General features: G+C 32.9%; 1 protein-coding gene across 1 annotated transcript in view; it reads left to right on the top strand.

Annotated features, from left to right (window-relative positions):
• The window catches only part of LOC149085551 (phosphatidylinositol 4-kinase type 2-beta-like), a 45,945-nt gene that overhangs the window by 19,953 nt on the left and 4,350 nt on the right, over positions 1-21,642 (top strand). The window contains exons 4-7 of the mRNA XM_089233622.1: positions 1,048-1,201; positions 4,316-4,377; positions 7,486-7,576; positions 12,211-12,344. Coding sequence (XP_089089748.1) covers positions 1,048-1,201; positions 4,316-4,377; positions 7,486-7,576; positions 12,211-12,344 — 441 coding nt within the window. The remainder of the gene's footprint in view (positions 1-1,047; positions 1,202-4,315; positions 4,378-7,485; positions 7,577-12,210; positions 12,345-21,642) is intronic.

Raw genomic sequence — 21,642 nt, 5'->3', positions numbered from 1 at the left:
AGCATTGACTTACTAGTGCCTAACCCAAGAATGCCCAATCAGTAGGATGCATGTGGTCTAGAAGAGCTATAAAGTTGCACTGCAAGCAATTTGAAAATAATGTGAATTTTTCGCTAACACATTCACACAGACCCACTTACAACAAATTTAGAGAGTGCTATTAAAGTATTAGTTATATGCAAATTATATATGTTATAAATGTATTGTTATATATAATGAATATTATAGTTATTTACATAATTCTTTTTTAACACTGCTTTTTTGTAGAATATCTAACATATTGTTCACCGGTCACGTATTAACCTTTGGAAACTGTATTATAATTAGTTTAATCAAAAGTGCATTGAGTTATCAAAATTGAAATATCAATATATTTAGCTTCATTGAAGAAAATTATTCAGTGTTAATCGTAATCACCTAAAATAGAAACCATCTTTATACACCATCTTAAAGCGTAACTTTATTATACAGGATGCAGAGCAAACAGGATATGGCATTTTACTGGTGAACCGTTGATCCTAGAGGTATACTTCCATTTAGAAAAAGTTTTCAAATAATGTGTAGTACTGAATATGTCATTCATGTTTCAAGGTGTTGTATAGTTATCAAAATAAAAAAAAACTAATTTCTTATACAGTAAACAAGTATTTCCAAAACCCAATTAGAAAGTTGTTGCCTTGTCTCTCCTGATGCCAACAAAAAGTTCCACATTTCTAAGTGCAATATTCACTGAGATATTCAAATTTTAAAAACGGAGAAAAGTTAGGAAAAAACAGCTCTAAATGCAGAAAAAAAGTTTTACCTGCATTGAACACTGTTTTTTCCAAATTTCCTTTGTTTTTCAAATTTGAAAATCGACAGGGAAACAACTTTCTAATTGGGTTTTGGGGCACACAGGGTTAGACTTTTTCTAATTGGAAGTATACCTCTCTAGGATCAATGGTACGCCAGTAAAATGCCATAACACCCCCCCCCCCCGTTTTCTCTGCACCCTGTGTATGTTCTGATTTATGACATTATTTTTCTTAACTGGATCTTTTTTTTCAGGTTGGTTCATTCCAACTATTTGTTGAAAATTATAAAGATGCAGGTTATTGGCTCAAAAAATTTGAGACTGAACCATTACCGAAAGAATTACAAAGACAATTTCAATTGCAATTTGAACATATGGTTGTATTAGACTATATTATTCGAAATACTGGTAATAAACTTTTTATGATCTAATGTGTATGTTATGCAAGTGTTTCAGCAATTAATTGCTTCATGCATTTACGCTAATGAAACTATGATATAGCATACACATAAACTGCTTTTTGGAAATATTCCATTCAGACTTTTTTCTCTTTTTAGATAAATCACAATATTAGATAATGCTAATAAAATTTCAGTATCTTTATAGGAAAGCTAAATAAAATTTTTTGAAAAGGATTAAAATTTTTTTTTTGCAGCATTTTTTTTTTAAGTGAAAACTTATTTTCATGAAAATGTGAAAAATGATGAAGTTTCATACAAACTTAATTATGGAACTGACTGAAATTTAAAAGGTTGATAACATTAACTACTAATACATATACTGTATGAACTATTGATATTTTTATTGAGATTCTCAGCCAATTATTTTTCTAATTTGCTAAAACAACCCTAATGAAATTTGATCAGTGGGATTGACAAGCCAATCAGTCCTTACTTTTATGGAGTGATGCTCATGCACACTGATCCTGACACAGAATATTTAGAATAACAATTCTTATATTCTAGATGAAGATATATTTGGGCTGAGTGTTTTAAAAATTTACAATTTGTGGAGTCTTATTGGGAAATAGACCACACAGTATTAGAGTCATTCAAACCAAAATCAATAGGGTTGCTGAACATTTTCTAAAATGAATAAAAGCTTGTGAAAACTACACCATTCGCTTTAACTCCTGAAAATGTGGAGAAAATCATACTTGTGAAACTGTGAAAGAAAAAACCATGATACTGAAAGCTATTTACTATGCAGTAAATTTTTTGGATCCTGAATTCCATGGTGCAAGTTTAAGGAGATTGATTGATCGTGCATGTCCCAAGTTGTTGTGCAAGTCAACTTTCTCTCTTCACCTCCTAGGGGTGGGTTGTGTCAGAAAGCATCTTCTATGTATTCAACAAAATGAAACAGATATTTGTAGAAATGCATGTATATTCTGTGGAAAACAGTATGGGTCATTCCATTTCAAATCACCCGGCAAAATGCCAAAATGACACCCATAGTCTCAGATTTCAATGATTTTTTTTTATTTTTTGCATTTACCATCCTTATCAACCGTGTGAAATATTATTTGCATATCTCTAAAACTTTTTGAGGAAAAAAATGTTGAAATTTATCAAAAATTGATGCAGATGACTTTTCCGAGGCTCAATTTTTAAGCGCCATTGTTTGAGAAAATAAATCGTAACTTTTTCTTTTTCAATATATTCAAGTGAAATTTTCGCTAAAGTGTTCGCAAAAACATACAGAATATGAATAAAAATAATTCATACACTTATATTTGAAATTTACATGCAAAAAAATTATGTAAACTTTGTTTTTGTGGAATTTTTTGTTAGAAAAAATACAATTTTTCGAACGTATTTTTAGACCAGAGGCACAGCATTTACCAAAACAACTTTTATTTTAAATTTCTCCTAAATATATGAAGTAAAATAATGGAGAAAAATAGTAATGGTTTTTTGACCGTTAATATGTTTATTCTGGCTCGCAACACAAAATTCATCGGAATAAGACTGGATTGTTCCGATTTCAAATCATTCAACTAGATACTGAAATGCAACCCATCATCCCGGATTCCAATTATTATTTTTTGTTTATTGCTTCTACCATGCTTGTTGACCATGCAAAGTTTCATGTACATATCTCAAAAACTTTTTGAGAAAAAAAATGTTTTCTAACCTCACACGAATGACGTCTCTTAGGCTAACCCCATTCTAGCAATATTATTTGTGAAAATATATCATAACTTTGCAGATTTTCAATACATTCAAATGAAATTTCCACTAAAATGCTCACAAAAAAATTCAGATTATGAATAGGAAAAATGTAAACCTTAGAGGAAAAAAGTCATTTAAATTTAATTTTTTTATTATTATTATTTTTATTTTTAACACAATTTTTCAAACACTTTTTTTTGTATGTACAGCATGAATTTTCAATTTTTTTAAAATTTAATCCTATTAATATATTAAGAAGACACTAGAAAAGTAAACATTATTTTGACAGTAAACAATACATTTGAGTAACAAAACACAATTGTACTTATATGACTACATTAATTATATTTGTACTCTCAGCAACTATAGAAAGTACGTCTTTGAAGCAAATTGTTTCAGAATTGCATGAATCCCTCTTAGAGCAGAAGAGAGGTTTTTTTGGAAAACCATATGTTATAAAGTTTGTAGATGGTTATATTTAGCTTTAACAAAGTCAAAAGGAATATAAACAGAGCAAGTTTGACAAAAAATTACATAATACGAGCGATTTCAATTTTGCTTTTTAATAATTAAAAGTGTCAAGAATCTTAACTACTAAACCTTTAATCAATAAATGGAAATCTCTGAGAGTAACAGTCCAAAGAATATTCTTTAATTGGAAATTACAAGGGGATAATATACATATATAATACAAATACAATGCCACAACAGCCATATTGTCCAACGAGGTTTCTGAGAAAAAGATGCCCATAACAAATATGGATGTCATATAATTCAAAAATACAGCAACGCAATTAAAAACACAGTCACAAACATTATAAACAATATATACACATGATACAATGCCCATAAAGAATAATGTATTCTTTTAATGTAATAATAATGTAAAAATAAAAAAATAATGTTGAAAATAATTTTGTTTTAATGTTTGAGGCAATGAAAATTTAATTATACAGTCAAACCTCGTTAATGAGTCACTCTTGGGAGAGCAAAAATATGACTTGATAAGCGGAGTGACTCATTAAACGGAGTAAGCCATTGCTGTTCCAATTCCTGCATAAGGATAATTAGGAGTTCTAAAAAAGTGATCCGGTAGGTGGAGTGATGTGTTAAATGGGTGACGCACTAACAAGGTTTGACTGTATTTCATTATGTAAACAAAATTTGTATTTTTTTTTCATTATTCAAAAAGGAAATGAACATTCTCAATTATTCTATTATTCTCCAAATTTTACATTCAGGAAAGTATTCTCATTCTCCTTGATTTGCGTGTCTACAAGCAAGATAGACTATAAGATAATATATATTTTTTAATTTAAAGATAAAATGAATCATTTTTTTTGTTTAGATCGTGGTCATGACAATTGGCTGATAAAATATGTTAAACAAGAAGATGAAGGTGTAGGGGAGGTATGTTAATATTTTATCGGTTTTTGTTTTAACATATCAGCATTTTCTATCATATACCTTAGGCTTAGAAAATTTTTGGTGTAGTGGTTAAACTGGTATTGCAGGTTTTTATGTAGAATATGTCTTAGAGAGTTCAAAACGGGTATACCACACTAAGTTTTTGAGTGTCAAGAAAAAGTGTTGCTCACAAAAAGCTTAACTTGAAACTATGAATGATATTGCACTCACGCAAAAAAGCACTAAACAATGCATGTAATCAATACTCCTTGACCTTGTGATATCGTCAGCTGATGCAATATGGTTGCCAATCGGAGGCATCAAAATCGAGGTAATACACTGCATAAAAAGGAGTGTAGCTCTGGATTCTGATGTGATATCACTTTGTGTGAGGTGTTGTTGGATTCATTTCAGTTGGCATTCTACAAGTGTATGACAAAAACAAAGAAGATAGTGATCATGTGCAAAATTGTGGAGAGAAGAACTTCAGAGATCCTCACTCTTGCCCAAAATGTCATGATATAATCACACCTTCAAAATGATCTAAAATGCATTCAGACGATAGACCTGTTTGAAAAGGTTCCAAATTTCAAACAGGTTCCAAATTTCATTTTCTTCAAAGGGAGCCTTCGGCTGTGTGCTGTAAAGTGATTACCATGTATGATTAAAAACATATCTGAGAAGTGATGATTACAGTGATGGATCACTGTAATCAGTTCTACTTAAGACGTACTCCCAACGAAGGGGCTGAGCATCCCAATAGTAAATTCATGAATATAAAGTAGAACCTCCTGATAACAGACACTCACAGGACAGAAAATTTTGTCTGCTAAAGAGGAATGTCCGTTAATGGGTAGTAAAATAAAATATGAAGTCCTATTGAGATATAATACAATGCCCATTAATGGGAGGTGTCCGCTAACAGGGAGTGTTGGGCATACAAGGTTCCACTGTACAATGCAGTGCACTCCACCCTGCATATTCACTTGAATTGCTTATACATTGGATGTAGCTGTGCTCACCGATGTTTCATTACGTCAAAGATTTCCTGATTACAATAGAATTTGGTGACTGAATACTGTATTCTCCATAATAATGAATTTGTATATCCTTACATTTTTGTCATCGACTGTAGTTTAAAGAGCATGTGAAGTAGTCTAAGAGCAAAGTGATTCTTCAGCAGTAGCTTCAAAACTGGAGGATGGGTGCTAGATAATAACGGTGAAGGAGCCTTTGATTGCACTTATAAAATAGTATACTTGTGCTTATTGTAATGTGTAAAATTAAATTCTTTATTTATGCAGTAATAGATTATTTCTTTAATTCTCATTCACAACTTTGCCTACTGACGTGTTCTATGCCTTTAACCTAGCGGCTGTGTCACAACCCAGCCCTTTGTGTTTTTTTTAAAATTTCTTTTAATTGATATTTCAAATATTTTTAATAGAGTTATACCCCAAATTGCATCAGTGATATTTGCTAAGACTGACGACGTAAGTCTGGGTAAACTTTTCCAATGGCAATGACCCTCCCTGCTTTGGAGAAGGGAGGTAAATTTGCAAAAATTTTCGTTGTTCTTTCTTATGGATTTGTCTTTTTTTACGCAACTCTCTTGTGGGTGGGGGGGGGGACATTATTCTCTAAGAATGTGTTATCAAAAGCTTTCAAGCTTTGTTCAAAATGCATTTAATTGAGAATAATAACTTTTAGGAGACAATTTAAATACTGGTTGACATAAGCTGGGGTATTACTACGTATGGAAATTGAAGTTTTTTATTTAACATCTCATTTTAAAGAATCTCTTGTAGTATGCAATAGTTACTTTTTGCATATTTCTGATTCTAGTAATTAATAGAATTAATATCTTAGTTTAGTTTTATTATAAAGGGTATTGCACCATCTGGTCCTTCCAACTCTTTATATTTAGGTGGGAGACTTCGTAATTCTTACACTTCCTCCTGCTGTCCAGCAGAATTATTGAAAATTCTTAAGTTGGAAAGCACAATTTTGCAGCATGCAAGAAATCTGTATTTTAATCTTCAAGGTGGTTCTTGAGCATATCATCTGAAGTAAAAAATTTGCAGTAGCCATCCAGGATTCAAATACACTTAATAGTCTATAATATTTCATTATATGCCTTTAAAACAGTTGCAAACTGATTGCATTGGATACCCCCTTGTCCTGCAATTTTTCATGGGTGAAATTATCTAGATGTCTCCTTTGTAATACAGTAAAAACTGTAATCTGGACTAATCTGCAGTCCGTACACATTTGCTAGGGTTTTTTTTTCAAACTTGCACTTTTTTTATCCAAAATCAGTTTTGTATTACAATCACTCATTTTTACTTTTGTGTATATTTCATGTCGTTTGAACAAAATCAATGATAAAACATTTTAAAAATATCTTGATAAAAAAATTCAAAATCTGGGAAAGATTTTTCAGTCATGTTTCACAAAGTAAGGAACGTAGAAAAAAAGCACAGATCTCCCGCATAAAATGGTATGTTTTTTGTTTTTTTTAGAAAAAATAATCAACAGATGATGCTTTATAGCAATAGAATCAGTAACATAGTATGTAAAATGCCTACATAAGAGGACCAACAATGTGATTTTGACTATGCTGTTGGTTTTACCATGTTAATTTAACAATTATATACATAACACTGTACCATGGCTTCAGGTTTTGTAAACCAGCCAGGTGGAAGCTAACATGTGTGAAAATTTATTTTTATGAATGTAAATTTTTACTGGCAGATAAAGCTACAACTGCTTGGGCATTAGTTGAATTATTTATATACCATGTTTTGGTTTATAAAAATCATAATTTCATTCGTGTCTGTGCTGATTTTGTTTCTGTATACTCATTATTTCAGCAAAAAAATCTTTCAAAGGTTTCTTGACCTTTAAGTCATTCTGTGAATAGTTTAAAATCAGTAACATCTGTACTTCATATACCATGAGTTCATTCAAACTATTTCCTGCAAACTTCTGCAATCAAACATTTATATTTTAAATCTGTTCTTTAGATTTTAGACTGTGCAAATGACATTGCTCAAAAAACTCTGGTACAGTATTTTATTTGATGCTTAACTATTTTATTTTCAATTTCAGTCATGGATTTCTGGGAAATGTGATGTAAAAATTGCTGCTATAGACAATGGATTGGCATTTCCTTTTAAACATCCTGATAGCTGGAGGGCTTGTAGGTTATTTCATGATGTATCTGTTTCGTAAGAAGTACTGTAATTTGCTGCATCTATAATTTACTGATTATATATTAATCCATTTGCATCTACAAGAAGAATAATCCACAAATTTTTTAATTTTCTCATATCATTAAGAGTGGAATAATCTGCAAAATTTTATTGTCTTTTATTACTGAAAGCAGGGTCAATGGATAATGGCTGCTCTGTGCTAAATTTGAGACAATTTACAAGTTTTTCTTAACCATCCGATGGATCTGCACGTATAAATACGTGTGAAAAAATCCTTTTCCAAACAGCTCTGAATGTGAAAACACAAAGCAAAATATCTGTTCCTAAAAGGCTGTAAATGTATTTTACTGTTTTTCCTTCCCCCTTAACCTTTTTGTTAAAACATGACAAGGATGGCTCAGTATATGCCTCTCCCCTTTCTTCATGCAAACACTCCCAAAGGAGTTACAGAGAGCTGTGAAGAAATAAAGCTTTCAAGTGAAATACGTTAGAAAAAATCTGACTACTTTCACAATCCAGCATGGTTAAGTTATCTATAGGAACCAGAGTCATACTTACCCATGGACCCATGTGAGCATGACTCGGGGCCTCATATTGTGGCCTACATGATGTGATGATTTCCGAATGTAAGTTTGTAAATATGCAAGTTGTTACTTCCAGCTAAGCAGGGGGGGGGGGGCAGAACATCACTTTGTACAGATACCCACGATGTTGAGACAGCCATGCATAAGAACCCCTCAAAAGAAGGAAGCTTACTGAACTCTAGCCGAGGATAGGCGCAGAACCAGGGTTACGATATATAGGGAGGTTATTGTGTAGGTTCGTTGGTCATCCCGTGTTTTAGGAAAACTTATTTTTCCCGTATAATTTGGAGTTTGGGAGGGATGATCACACCTGGCCTAGTGTTCCAGAAATTGATCTTTTATACATTTCAAAAACTTTATATTTATTTTTGATTAAATTTAATTCGATTAGTAGAAAAGTCCCACTCTTGGATGATGGGGGGGGGGGCAAATAAAACAGTGGGCTATGAGAAAAAAATATCATTCAAAGAGGACCATGGGCTGAAAAAGGTTGAGAAACACTAATTTAGATGACCATACTTCTGAGTTTGAGTTGTAACTGAGTATATAATGAATCTGCTTTAACAAATTTTTTTGAACACCCCCGAAATAGCTCCTATTCGACAAATTCTGCAATCGGACATCAATATAACAAACTCCTATTTAACAAATTTTATCATCCTACCCTGCTATAGGGTATCATTCATACAGGTAAAAAAAGATAAATTTCAAGTACTTATCATATTTGTCTGCTACATCTTGGGATTATGTATGGGCCTAATCGCTGGTAAAAGTGAAACTGTTTTGAAATCAAATTTTCCGACGACCCTGGGATGTTATGCATAATCACAAGTGAAAAATTAAATATGATGAAATTTATCAAAGGAACCACAATAATGGGCGATTATGCATAATTTCACCATAATATATACAGAAGAGTATTTACGGGGGAGTAAAAATGATTCATAGCCCAGGGCGGCAAGTTTAGGGGGGGCAATAAATTTACAGAATGAGTGAGAATGAAAGAGATCCGGAAAATGAGATTAAAATGCAAGAAAAGTGGCAATACCACATATCTGTGTCTACCTAGAGAGCAGGGACCAGGTGAGCAACCGAAAGAAAGATATAAAGAGTATTAAAGCATATGAAAGACTAAGAGGGGCCAGGTCAATGAGTGACTAAGAGGGGCCAGGTCAATGAGTGACTAAGAGGGGCCAGGTCAATGAGTGACTACAAGAGTACTTGAGAGTATACAGTATGAAAGCATGTGAGAAACCAAAAGAGTATCCTCGAAAACAAGGGACTAAGTCAGTGTCTGACCAAAAAAGCATGCCCCCCCCCCAAGGGTGGGGCTCACAGCGCTCCTGTCTGGGTGCCCAGGACAATTCTTACCATTTTTTTGCTTTTTCACACTATAAATTTACTATAGAAAAGACCATGAAAAGTCTGATCTGGGAGCCCGCTAAAGATTCTAGTTTAGGGTCGTACAACAGGATGTGGGGGCCATGAAAAAGAGTTACCTAGAGAATTTGCAAGAATGTAAGTGATCAAAACAGTGTGCAAGTACAGTTTATAAACAACATAGAGAGCGAGGAGCCAGACAAGTGACTGACCAAGAGAATGACCTGGAGCAGAGGCACAGACGTAAAGAAAACATTGAGAGGGCTGAAAGTTGCTGGTCATCCCGTATATATGGGACTCAGGCACATACGGGAGGCACTCAGGAACGGGAGGGTACATTACATTGTCAGAAATTTTAGGGGAAGGCTCAGCCCTCTTAAAAAATTTATTATGGGGGTCAACCAGCCTCAGCCCCTTAGGTTCCAGTGCCAATGACCTGGAGAGTAATTATGGAATTGATTTTGATAAGCAATGTTAGTGAGGGACCAAGCGAGTGAACAAGAGAATGAATGACCAAAATAGTGGCTTAGAGAGGGAGAAAAGAGTGACACCGAGTGTGCAAGTATGTGAGTGACCAAAACTGTGGTGTAGAAATTGAGGAACGAGGTCAGTGAGTGACCAATTTAAAGATTGACCAAGAGCATGTGAGCAACCAAAAGTGTAATTTGGAGAGAGAGAGATGCATATGTACAGGGGAGTGTGGATAAGCAGACTGTAGTGAAAAGTGACAAATTTCTGGAATCAGTGGTCAAGAAAATTAGACTACAATGAGTAAAGAGTGGCAAAATCATAAATCCACCTCTGTACAATTTTTTACTGAGAAAATACTAATTAAAATGTTTTTATTTATTGACTTTACTCCTCGCAAACCTAAACAAATTGTTATAAAAGTATTGAAAAGGGCACTTTTGTTAGTGTAGTGAATGCTTTTATTGCTTCAACTTTTTACGAACGAAAACTTTTTTTCTGCTTGAAATAAATAAAATATTACTAATTGCACTATAAATATGTAGTTATTAAGTTTAAGCTGTAAATAAAATAAACATTCTGGATGCCAAAGTTTTAATTAGTGCCTACAGCTCTCTTTCTGAGCAGAGAGATAATATTTACCAGAAAAGAGTGAAAAATACCTGAAGAAGGGAATAAAAAAAAAGATGGGATAGGCAAAAGACCTAATACAATGAGCTTAAGTCATTCCCAGAAGATTGCAGACATCTTTATTTTTATTACAATCTGGACAGTACAAAGCAATCAACCTCACAGAGAGACCTGTATGTCCTGCTGTGTGTATGGGTGGAAAGGAAAAAACAGCCAGAACCTTTTTGAAGCTTTTTCTATCCTAGAGATGAAGCAGTTTTGTCTCAACACCTTGTACCACCAGTTGGTTGAGGTAAAAAAACAACCTTGTGGAGGTTATAATTTGATTGTGTTCAACTAATTAAAAAGGGTTTGAATACTATAGTTCTATAGTCATCTCAAATGTGATATTTACAGAGTTCACCCTTTTCTTTGCCAAACGTCACCAAGGTCAGCATATTACTGGCATGTAAAAACCAGTTTTGTTATCAATAAATGGTGTTTTGGGCCAGCTTTGAGTTGATCACATTAGATTTATGAAGTGAGTAGCATATTTAGTCACCATGCAAATGGGTTAAGAAAAAGCATCAAAATTTTTTGGTGCTGAATATAGATATTTTTTTTCTGCGGTTGCAATAGAAATAGTATTTTCGAAAAAAAACCACAAAAATATATCTTTTAAAGATAAAGGGTAGCTCACAGGAATAAGTGGACAGCAAAAATAACATTTTTTCTAAAAAAAGAAATGTGACATTCAATAATTTTGCTCTGCTAGGTCAATAATAATTGAATCAATGGTTACCCCAGAATTGCCTTGCAACTGGGTGATAAAAGAAACATCTCTGGGTATAAGCAGGAAAAAATTAAAAATCCATACGGATTACAATTTTTTGATTCAGTGATAGTCTTAGTTGTGTGATTAACTGAAAAAATTTGATGGGTTGTCTATGTAATAACTCTACAGAAAACACTGGAAATTAAATACAGTTACATTTCGTCTAACAAAGATAATTCATTCTGCAATCATATTTATTTCTTGTAGGTTTCTATAGAAAATCGTTTGATTAGTTCCAGGTACAACTCAAAATTTTGAGAAAAGTTTTATAAAACAATAAGAAGCACCGTAAATAAGACAAAGCTGACCAATGGCTAAAATGACCAACTTTACAATTGGATGAAAGAGAACTTAAAAGAAATTGGACATTTTTTAAAAGAAAAAAAATCATTTTAAAGTAAGCCATGCATGGCAATTCAAAATCTTATTTTAGATCCCATGTTTATGCTGCTCTCAGTGTGATGCAAGCATAGGCTCATGCAGAATTTTTTCAAGGTTTTCAATTTTTTTTATTTTATTTCTTTTGGGGGTTACATTTTTTATCTTGAAATAGCACTATAATCTCTGCTGAAGGGGGTGAGGGGTTTAACCCTAAAACTCCTCCCTTGTGTACGTCTCTGGTTGCATGATTGATACAGAATTCTAGGTGAATGAAGTTTTTGCATTCTGTATAGCAACTTTAAAAGTTTCACAGAAATTTTATTTTTTTTCTGATATGACAACTGTGTTAATTTTTCCTACCCAGATCCTTACTATTGGGCTTGGCTTCCCATGGCTAAAATACCATTTTCTTCAGAAACACGAGACTTGGTACAATCCCAACTTTCAGATATGAATTTTGTTCAAGACCTTTGTGATGATCTTCTTGAGTTGTTCAAAGTATGTATAAATAAAATATCTGATATATGGAGAAATAATAATCCTTTGCCTGATACTAATACAATAAAGAAAAAAATCAATGATGAAGGCAAATAACAAGGAAAAACTATTTCCTTTTATCTAAGGAATTTGAAAGGTTTTTTTTTTAATCATTAATTTCTTCTTTATTGTGCGTAAAGCAGGGGTGCATAACCTTTTCAGACTGAGGGCCAGATGTGTGAGGTATTTCTGCTGCTCAAGGGCCAGAAACTGCAATATGGGTAACCACGTGACCCGTAGTTCACAGGATATATACTCATATTCCCATAATTTTTTTTAAACGTTATATTTTTCCCTGTCTTTTATATGTTGTTTCCTTGAATTTTTATTCCTTGCCGAAATAAAGAATTAAGATTATTTTCATGACTGACTTATTAATTATGACTAATTACCATAATATATATTCATTTCATATATTTGTCAAACATATGACAAATATATAAAGTTTTTTTGGGAATTACATTTTAATATATTGTGACTTGAAGTAGCCCTCTATTTCCCACCATTGGTGATTTTTCAGCAATTTTAGTGATGCTTGGCAACTTTACTTACCTTTCACGATGTTTTTGGCTATAATTATCGACTTTACTTATCTTGGACAAATTTTTTGCCAAAAATTGATATTTTTTTTACCTTTGAGGTTCAACTTTTTTGGCGATAATTGACAATGTCCCATATGGATCTCGATTTCTCATATTTCTATGAAGGAAATATGTGATCAGATTTCTAATACTGATATTTTTCTACCAAAACACCTTTCGCTGGCCAGATGAAACTCTTTGGTGGGCTGCATTTGGTCTGTGGGCCAGAGGTTGTGCACTCTTGGTCAAAAGTATATCAACATAATATGCAGTATGATATACAGTCGAATCTCGTTAAAATAAAATTTCATTATAAAGGAATTCCAAGTTACCTAGCATTTTGTTCCTATATAAACTTATTTGGGGGATTAGAAAAGTGTTCATTAAAACGAGATTTTTGCTATAATGGTATTCATTAAAACAGGATTCGACTGTATTGGCATATTGTCTAGCTCTGTTTGTTCCAGATTACATAAGGAAAAATCTTAAATATTTTATTTTGAAACTTTTGCTGATTAAACTACATTTTGCTGATTTGCTCTACAGCAGTGTTTCTCAAACTGGGCAATATCATCCCCATTGCCCCAGGGGCCAGTAGAAGCTATGCATTTAGTACAGGATCCCATGGGTTGACTTGAATTTGGGGGGGGGGGGGGCAATGAGAAATAAAAAAATTTAAAGAAAGGGGCGATGGAACAAAGTTTGGGGAACTGCTTCTATAGTGAAATTTATTTCCATACAATTAAAGTGACCAAATGGCATATATTTCCTGGGACATTCCTGTAATTTTGGCCATCCTGATTTTTCATAAAAATGTCTTGTTTTCCCTCTGTATTTTCTATAAAACGTATTTGAATTTTATTCTTTACTGTAATCAGGGATTAAAATTTTCCTAACTTATAAATGACATTAAGGCCAGGATTATGCAATAAAATTTGATAAAAGTTCTTTCATTTTACTTGAAAAATGCAACCAATAATCGCACCAGTTACATTCGCACAAATGCAACCGATAGTCTTATTGGCTGCCTTTTTCAAATTAAAATAACTTTTATCAAACTTTTATAGTGTGATCCCGGCGTTAGATAATAATGACTATAGTCCATTTCAGGTTAACTTTGCAGTGAAGGGGAAGCTACGAGGGAACCGCATCATTTGTTGCTATGGGAACGAAAGCCTCTTAACCAATGTATCAATGCGCTGCCTCGGTAAGGTATGGCTGATTCTCGCCAATCTCACTGAGAAAAATCTTTTTTACGTGTAACGTAATTGCACAGTTAAATTAGTAATAATTATAGAATTAAAAGAAAACCATTGCCGATACTTTCAGAAATTAAAGTGAGGTTTTTGAAATCTTTTTTTTTTTTTTTGATTAGAAAGTGTTTTAAAATTTAGAAAAAAATAATTATCTTCTGTCAGCGTGTCACTTACTCTTCATTGATGTGCCGTAAGTAACACTAAAAATTTCTAAAAACAGTCATATTTTTCTGCAATATTTCCCTTCCCTCCGCTGAAATTTATTTACAAAAAAAAATCCAAACAATAGTATGAAAGCAACGTATAATTTTAAAATACTGTATATTAACCATGGCTCTCAAAAACTTGGGGATTTTTAATTTTTTCTTCAATTTATATGGAAAAAATTAATGTTAAATAAAATTAAGAACAAGCAGATTAACTCTGTTTTCACATCTAAAATGCAGGAATAGCACCAAATAATAATAATGATATGGAAAAGTTTAGAATTTTTCTACTCACTTTTCTTCCCGAAATTTCCGTCGCTCGACCTCCCCCCTTCCCTGAACGGTATACGTCGATGCCACTTGTTGTCATGACAGCTTTAGTCTTTTTTTACAGTTGATGTGCTGCTCATGATTATTACAGATGATTCTTATCGAGTTTTGTTTACAGCGAGTATTCAAAAACCAAAAATATAGTATTCAGGAATGGAAGAGCAGAGAACTTTAGCGTGGCTATCTCTGGTGAAAATAAAGACACAACTGTCACATAAAAGATGAAAGCCCAAACCACTGTGGACCCCCCCCCCTCTCTCATTTATTTTGTCTGAAGAGACACTAAAGGCATGGGGCATCGGGAGAAACAGGTGGGTGGAAGATAGCGTCCGTTCGTGTGAGTGGAAGTCGCGACTCTGTCAACAATCTCCGTGATCGGAAACTAAAACTATCCCATGAACATGGCAAAAAATAAATAATTAAAAAAAAGGAGGACCTAAAACCAAAACTTCTGCACCCATAGAGGGCCTCTCACAATAGTATCGGCACTCTCGTGGAAGAGAAACACTTCTTGTAACCTATGAGTGAATATCTGAACTCACCGAAGCCTATTTTTGGGAGAAAATAAAACTGATTGAATATTCGTTTTTATGTAAACCTATAACTGCATGTAAAACTGAATGAAAAATTGTATCATTATGGAAAATTCAACCAAATAACGAAAAGAAAAAAAATATATACAGTATGCAATTGCGTAACGGAAAAAACACGACAGTGATATATTGGCGGGGAAAATTTCTAGGATATCGCGCCAGAATGTTGTTGCCGTTGCTATGGATTTTTGATAATGGTAACCAATATTTTTTATAATTTAAAAATTTTAAACAAGTAAACATCTGTGTTTTTCAAAATCATAGAAAAAATTGAAATATTCTGTATAAAGGTTCATCTTAAACCTCCGGTATATGAGAACTATATTTTGCGGTGAAGGAATACACTCTCTACCTTTCTCTTCACTGGAAAGTTAACCTGAAACAGACTATAGATATGAATATTTATCCCACATATTTATCATTTTTGAAAAAAAAATTTTCCATAGAATTAATTGAAATCCACTGCAATGTGCAGTAGATACCGTTTCATTTCCCACAAATGTTGACTTTTTTTGGCAATTTCAGCAAAAATTACCAACTTTGATGCCAATTGGTGATTTCCTGCATTTTCCCGTATTTTGGATTCCAATTGCCTATAATTTTTCTTGAGGAATACAGTCAGCCTATATACATGGTGCATAGCAAACAGGAGGTATGGCATTTTACTGGTGAACCATTGATCCTAGAGATATATTTCCAATTAGAAAAAGTTTCCAAATTATGTGTAGTACTCAGAAATATCATTCATGTTTAAAGCATTGTATGGTTATTCAAATAGAAAAATTAACTTTTTATACAGTCCCCGTGTGCCTCAAAACCTAGAACCTAGTTAGAAAGTTGTTAGTTATTGCCCTGTCCCTCCTGATGCCAACAAAGAAAAGATTCTATGTTTCTAACAAGAAAACACTCCCAAGCTAAACTCATATAATTCGACAAAAATTTTACAGCCTTTATTAGATGGCTCAAAATATGTACTGTGAAATAGTAGCTGCAGAATTGTATTAGGGTGAGGAGTGAATTAATGTTGAAAATGAGGTCTGGGATGCCAAACCTGTACAGTTAGCATCAATTGGTTACTTTGCATTCTTGAAAATTAAAGAAAACATCTACTGCATTTATACTATCAAAACGTGCCTTATGCTACATTTAGAAGTGTTAATATTTGAAAAATAGCTTTTTAAAAGTATCACTCGAAAACCAGAATATGCAGATTAGATGCATCAGTACTATCTTGCATAGTTTACAACAGATATAATTGATTACAATTGATTCAGGTCGAATGAAAGGGTTAATTTCTTTATAAATCGAAAGTGTTACAAACGTGAGGCTCATTGAAGAAATGCATAAAGCAGAAATGTATTTTACACCAGCTACAGCGAGCGAATGTTTTGGATGCAGTTTTGTTTCCAACAATCAAGTGTGTTGTTTGCAATAAAAATGAAATCAACAGGATTCTCGAAATACCCAGGATGCGTTTCTGTGTATGACCATGCATACTATGAATATTTCCACATGTTGACGTAGTGTGGTAAAGAAAACTGGTTTTGTACAATGGATTGTACTTTAAAAGTATTGTCTCGATGAAACAAATCGATTTGCATTTGTTCAATCATAACTAAATTTGAAAATTTTCTAATGAAATTTTTCCACACCTGAAAACCGTACCTATCAAGAGGTTGTATTGGGTGAGTGGATTTAGGTGGCATCACAAACACATGAACGATTTTACCCGATGGTGTAACACTATCAATCAAATCACTATTTTTGAAGGGTGACAGAGAATCCACTAAAATTACAGTTTCATCGGGTGTGTTTTTAAAATACACTTCTGATAAATATTTGCGCAGTTCTTTTGTGATCCCATTTTCCCCGACTTCGAAGCGATGGTATAAATATTGTCAGCTTGAAACGTTTTCTGCCAAACTTGAGTTCCATGTCCTTTAGGTTCAGAATACACAATAAGTAAAGTCAATAGCAGCATTACAGTATATGAATGGGTCGTTGCATGGATAGATTGAAAGTGCTGCACAATCTGTTTTGAACCCAAAAATCAAGCGTTCTCTTGGAATGAATTTCTTTATTAAAACCCAATTGATCAGTATTAAACATCTGGTTATCCTTCAACTGCAAATTCTTAAAAAAAATACATCATTTACATATGCTTTTGAAGCATTTACAATATGATCCTTTTCATAAATCTGCTTTTGAGCGATCATTTTAGTAATTTTTCTGCTAACAATTCTACATTTCTGTTTAAAATTACAGAGCCATTTTCCTGAAGCTTTGAATGCCATTTTTAGGGACAGTTTTATTACAAGCCCAGCTTTTCAAAACTAAGTCATGCACATTTACATGCCTGCGCCTCGCATCCTAAAATTTTTGAAAAACATATTTTTGAATTTCATATAGTTTGTATCTCTTATCAACAAATTTGTTGACTTTGTTTTCCCACAGATACATTTGAGACAAACTTTTTACAAATTTATACTTGCTTTAAACAGATTTTAGTGTGCGATGTTTAATTTTTTTTATTGCTATGCCAGTATACAACGGCTGCTCTTTTAGTTTCAAATGGGATACTCTGAACTTCCTCATTTAACTCTTCACCTACATACACTTCATCATTTTCATCTATAATGTCAAAATTAGAATTCTCAAATTCACTTTCATGAACCCAGATGACTCGAAATTCAGAGTGTCTTCTACTTCATCACTAAAGGTTTCGCAAATAGATTCTCAGGTTCTTTCAAAATTTCCATTATTTTATTTTTTAAATTTATTTTGGCTTCTGTAAAATCTGTCAGCTCCATTTCTTGAACAGAAAATTTGTGGGACAGCATCCACACCACGTTGAACACAATATGTGGTGGCATTTTCTATTTGAAAGCCACAGCTGGTTTAAAAAAACAGATTCAAAAACATAGAGGTATACAACAATGCAATTTCATGCGCAAGACTTTCAGCCCCCATTAAACAAAACAAAAACTTATTGCAACTCGCTAATTTGTTTCACTTATGTAAAATAAAAGTGTAGGAAATGCACGATTAGACTAAAAATATATATTCAAACTCAATTTCAAACACTTTTGAATGCAAAATACCCAAAAATAACTTTACAAACCAACCATACTTGGCAAGGATTTAAACTCATTCGAAGGAAACATGGACAGTTCATTTAATAAGTTGCCGCTTTTCTCTGAATCCTTGCCAAGTAGGGTTGCTTTTGGCATTAAAAATGTTGATTTGTATTAATTTTTTATAGCTTTTCTGTTGCAATTCTGCTGCTACTTTTTTCACAGCACATATTTTGAGCCTACACTAATGCCTGTAAAATTTTCATAGAATTCTATCAATTTAGCTTGGGAGCCATTTCTTGTAAGTTCAGTATTCACAGATATTTTTGAATTTGAAAAATGGAGGAAATACGGCCTCTAAGAGCCGCAATGCACACTTTGAGAAACACTGCTGTATAGCATAATTTGAGGTTTTGTTAACTGAGACATCTTGTATTGTTGTATTCAATAAGGTATTGCATGGTCATATATAACTATAACTCTGGGCCATATGGTTCGGAAAAAAAACAGGTGTCTTTATTTGGCATAAATTGTTGTTGGTATTTTTGAAAGCTCATTAAACCTCACCATTCAATGCTTAGAGTTTTTAAATAAGCATTAATAATTAGTAACAATGTAATTCATTTCAAGTTTCTAATATTTTTGACATTGGGAGGTTTTTTTAGAATGTAATTTCTGTCGCAGAAACATTTAGGTACTTATTTACTGTTGCATTTTATTTTCTTGGAGCATCCACAGAGCTCCTGAAAAGTGCAAGAATAACCCTTACGGCTCTAAGGAATACGAGTTTGGAACCCCTGCCTTAATTGATAAGGGAAAACAATAATTGTTTTTTGTTTCTTGTATGCATTTGAGAAGTTGCAACTTCAAGAACGATAGCTTAAAAACTTCTTCAATGGGCAGAATATCATGATAAAACTTATTAAATCAAGAAAAATAACATTGCATCCAATGAGATTGAAAATCTGGACTCTGGAAATAAAATGTCTTAGGCGACTGACACACAGGAGAGTTTTCCCGCTGGACGCAAACCTGTTTTCGTCAGCTTTTACCCCCTGGTCACATGAGAGCATATTTTGGACGTGAATGCAAGTTTTGTGACGTCACAGTGCCAGCTCCTAATTGGTTGTCAGTCATAAGCGCCTTATGACTGTTACGACAGGCAGACACTGCCCCTTTGCCCCAGCCAATGTCTGAAATTTGGGCTTTTACCGGCCCCTTATCCTTATTGATCCTTATATATCCTATATCGATTTCTATGATTCAGATCATCGACGCTCTGCGTATTTTTTCTGATAATTATGGCCATTTATAATTATTGTGTTTTAATTAATTTTTATTTAATTTAAATTAACAATCAGTCAGTTAATTTCAATTTAAAAATCTGATTTCTAAAAAAACATGTTTTTTTCATACGCTGGCCCGGATATATGCCTATACATTTGCATATTTTGGTCTTTTCAGCATTAATGCATATAAATGCATAAAATCAAAGAATTTTCAGAATATGTGCATATTTTTTAAAGGTTTATTTAAGCTCAATTACTTTTTTTTTTAATAATGTTTCAAGTAAATATTGCTCATAATATTTTCATAACATCTTTTTTTTTCCGGAGGTGGGATTTTGAGAATTAATAGAGATGCTTGTAATACAGTATTTTTCAAATATCAATCATTTTATTGTAAAAATATTTCCAGAGATGTCATAAATGTTTAATTTTTTTTAGAAATAGCGTCAAAATTATTTTCTCATTTTTGGTATATATTTTGGAATTTTTCGTTTTTTAGGATATTTTAGTGCATATTTTGGGTTTTAATGCATATTTTGGCATTTTTAAGTGCATATTTGCATATTTTGCCAATTTTTTAGTGCATATAATCCGGACTCTTCTGATGAGTCTGAATTTGAAGGTTTTTGATTGAACTGTAAATAAGGTTATTGTTTCGTAAATAAACAATAGCCTTATTTACAGTGATTTTATTACAGTGCAACCATTAACTAGTGTATCAATGGATTGATTATTGAAACACAAGGTAAGTTTTTATTATTATTTTTTTAAATCTTGTGGAAAATATGCTGCCACAGATTATACGTGGGGTTTTTTTTCTTTCTTCAAAATTCTCATGCGGATGATACACCACTGCAAATTATATGCAGGAAAATACAATACAATAAACCGGTTGATATTTTGAAAATACTGTACTGCAAACATCTCTATTAATTCATTAAATCCTACCTAAAGAAAAAAAATTCTGAAAATTCTCTTATTTTATGCATTTATATGTACTACCTAAAAAAGGCCAAAATATGCAAATGCATATAATCCGGGCTCTAGTTATAATAATCAACTTGCTATCCGAATGCGCCATTTTGGGCAAAAAGAAAAAAGAAATGGAGGGGATAAAAAAAAAAAGAGAACCGCAGCATGATAAAACTCTTGTGTGTCCAGAAAAACACGCAAAAAATTAAACCAGTTGTGTTTTTGTGCATGCGACCTTGAGAATGTGCCTTTTGTGTTGGGAATGCATATTGTGTGTGACCGGATCCTGTACAATTCTGTATTGTCAATTTTTCTGCAGTTTTTCCCTCTCCCGCTTCATGCCCATGTGTCTGTAGCCTTAAACAGGAAAATGTCTTATGCTAAAGCTGCTTAACCCTACAGTGCATACTGTTGCCAATTGGCAACATCTACTTTGAATATGCTTCTTTTCCCGTTGCAAATTGACAACTTCGTGTTTGAGACATCCATTGTTCCCATTTTACATTTTCATTCAAAAGCCATTGATAGATAGCAGTAAAACTCCTGAATTAAAAAAAGAAACGTAAATCTTCTGTAATCGGTCAAAAAAAAAATCGTGCACTTTAGGGTCGAAATAATTTATTTGAATTTTTCTTTTTTTAAATTGAAGTCTGCAACCCAATTTTTTTTCTGTCTATAGTTTGAATCACAAAGAAGGTACACTGGTGAAATAAATTAAGAGAATTTGCATATTTTATTGAATTTCATGAAAAGAACTGAACTGAATGTAAAATCACTGCTTCTAGACAAAAATGCAAATCTTGTACGTCAAATACGTAAGCGTACACGTGTGTGTAGGCGGAGCCAGTAGAGAAACAGGCTTTATAAGCGCGCGTAACTTAAGACGCATTTCGTTCGCTAGCACACCTCGGCAAATTTCTTGGTGTTATTTTGAAACAATCGGTTAATTTAAAATTGT

Source organism: Pholcus phalangioides, unplaced genomic scaffold, assembly GCF_987345545.1.
Source record: "Pholcus phalangioides strain wild (caught in Gottingen) unplaced genomic scaffold, Ppha-v1.0 ptg000007l_1, whole genome shotgun sequence".
NCBI classification, from domain to species: domain Eukaryota; kingdom Metazoa; phylum Arthropoda; class Arachnida; order Araneae; family Pholcidae; genus Pholcus; species Pholcus phalangioides.
The sequence above is the reverse complement of the archived record's forward strand: the minus strand, read 5'-3'. Positions and strand labels throughout refer to the sequence as shown.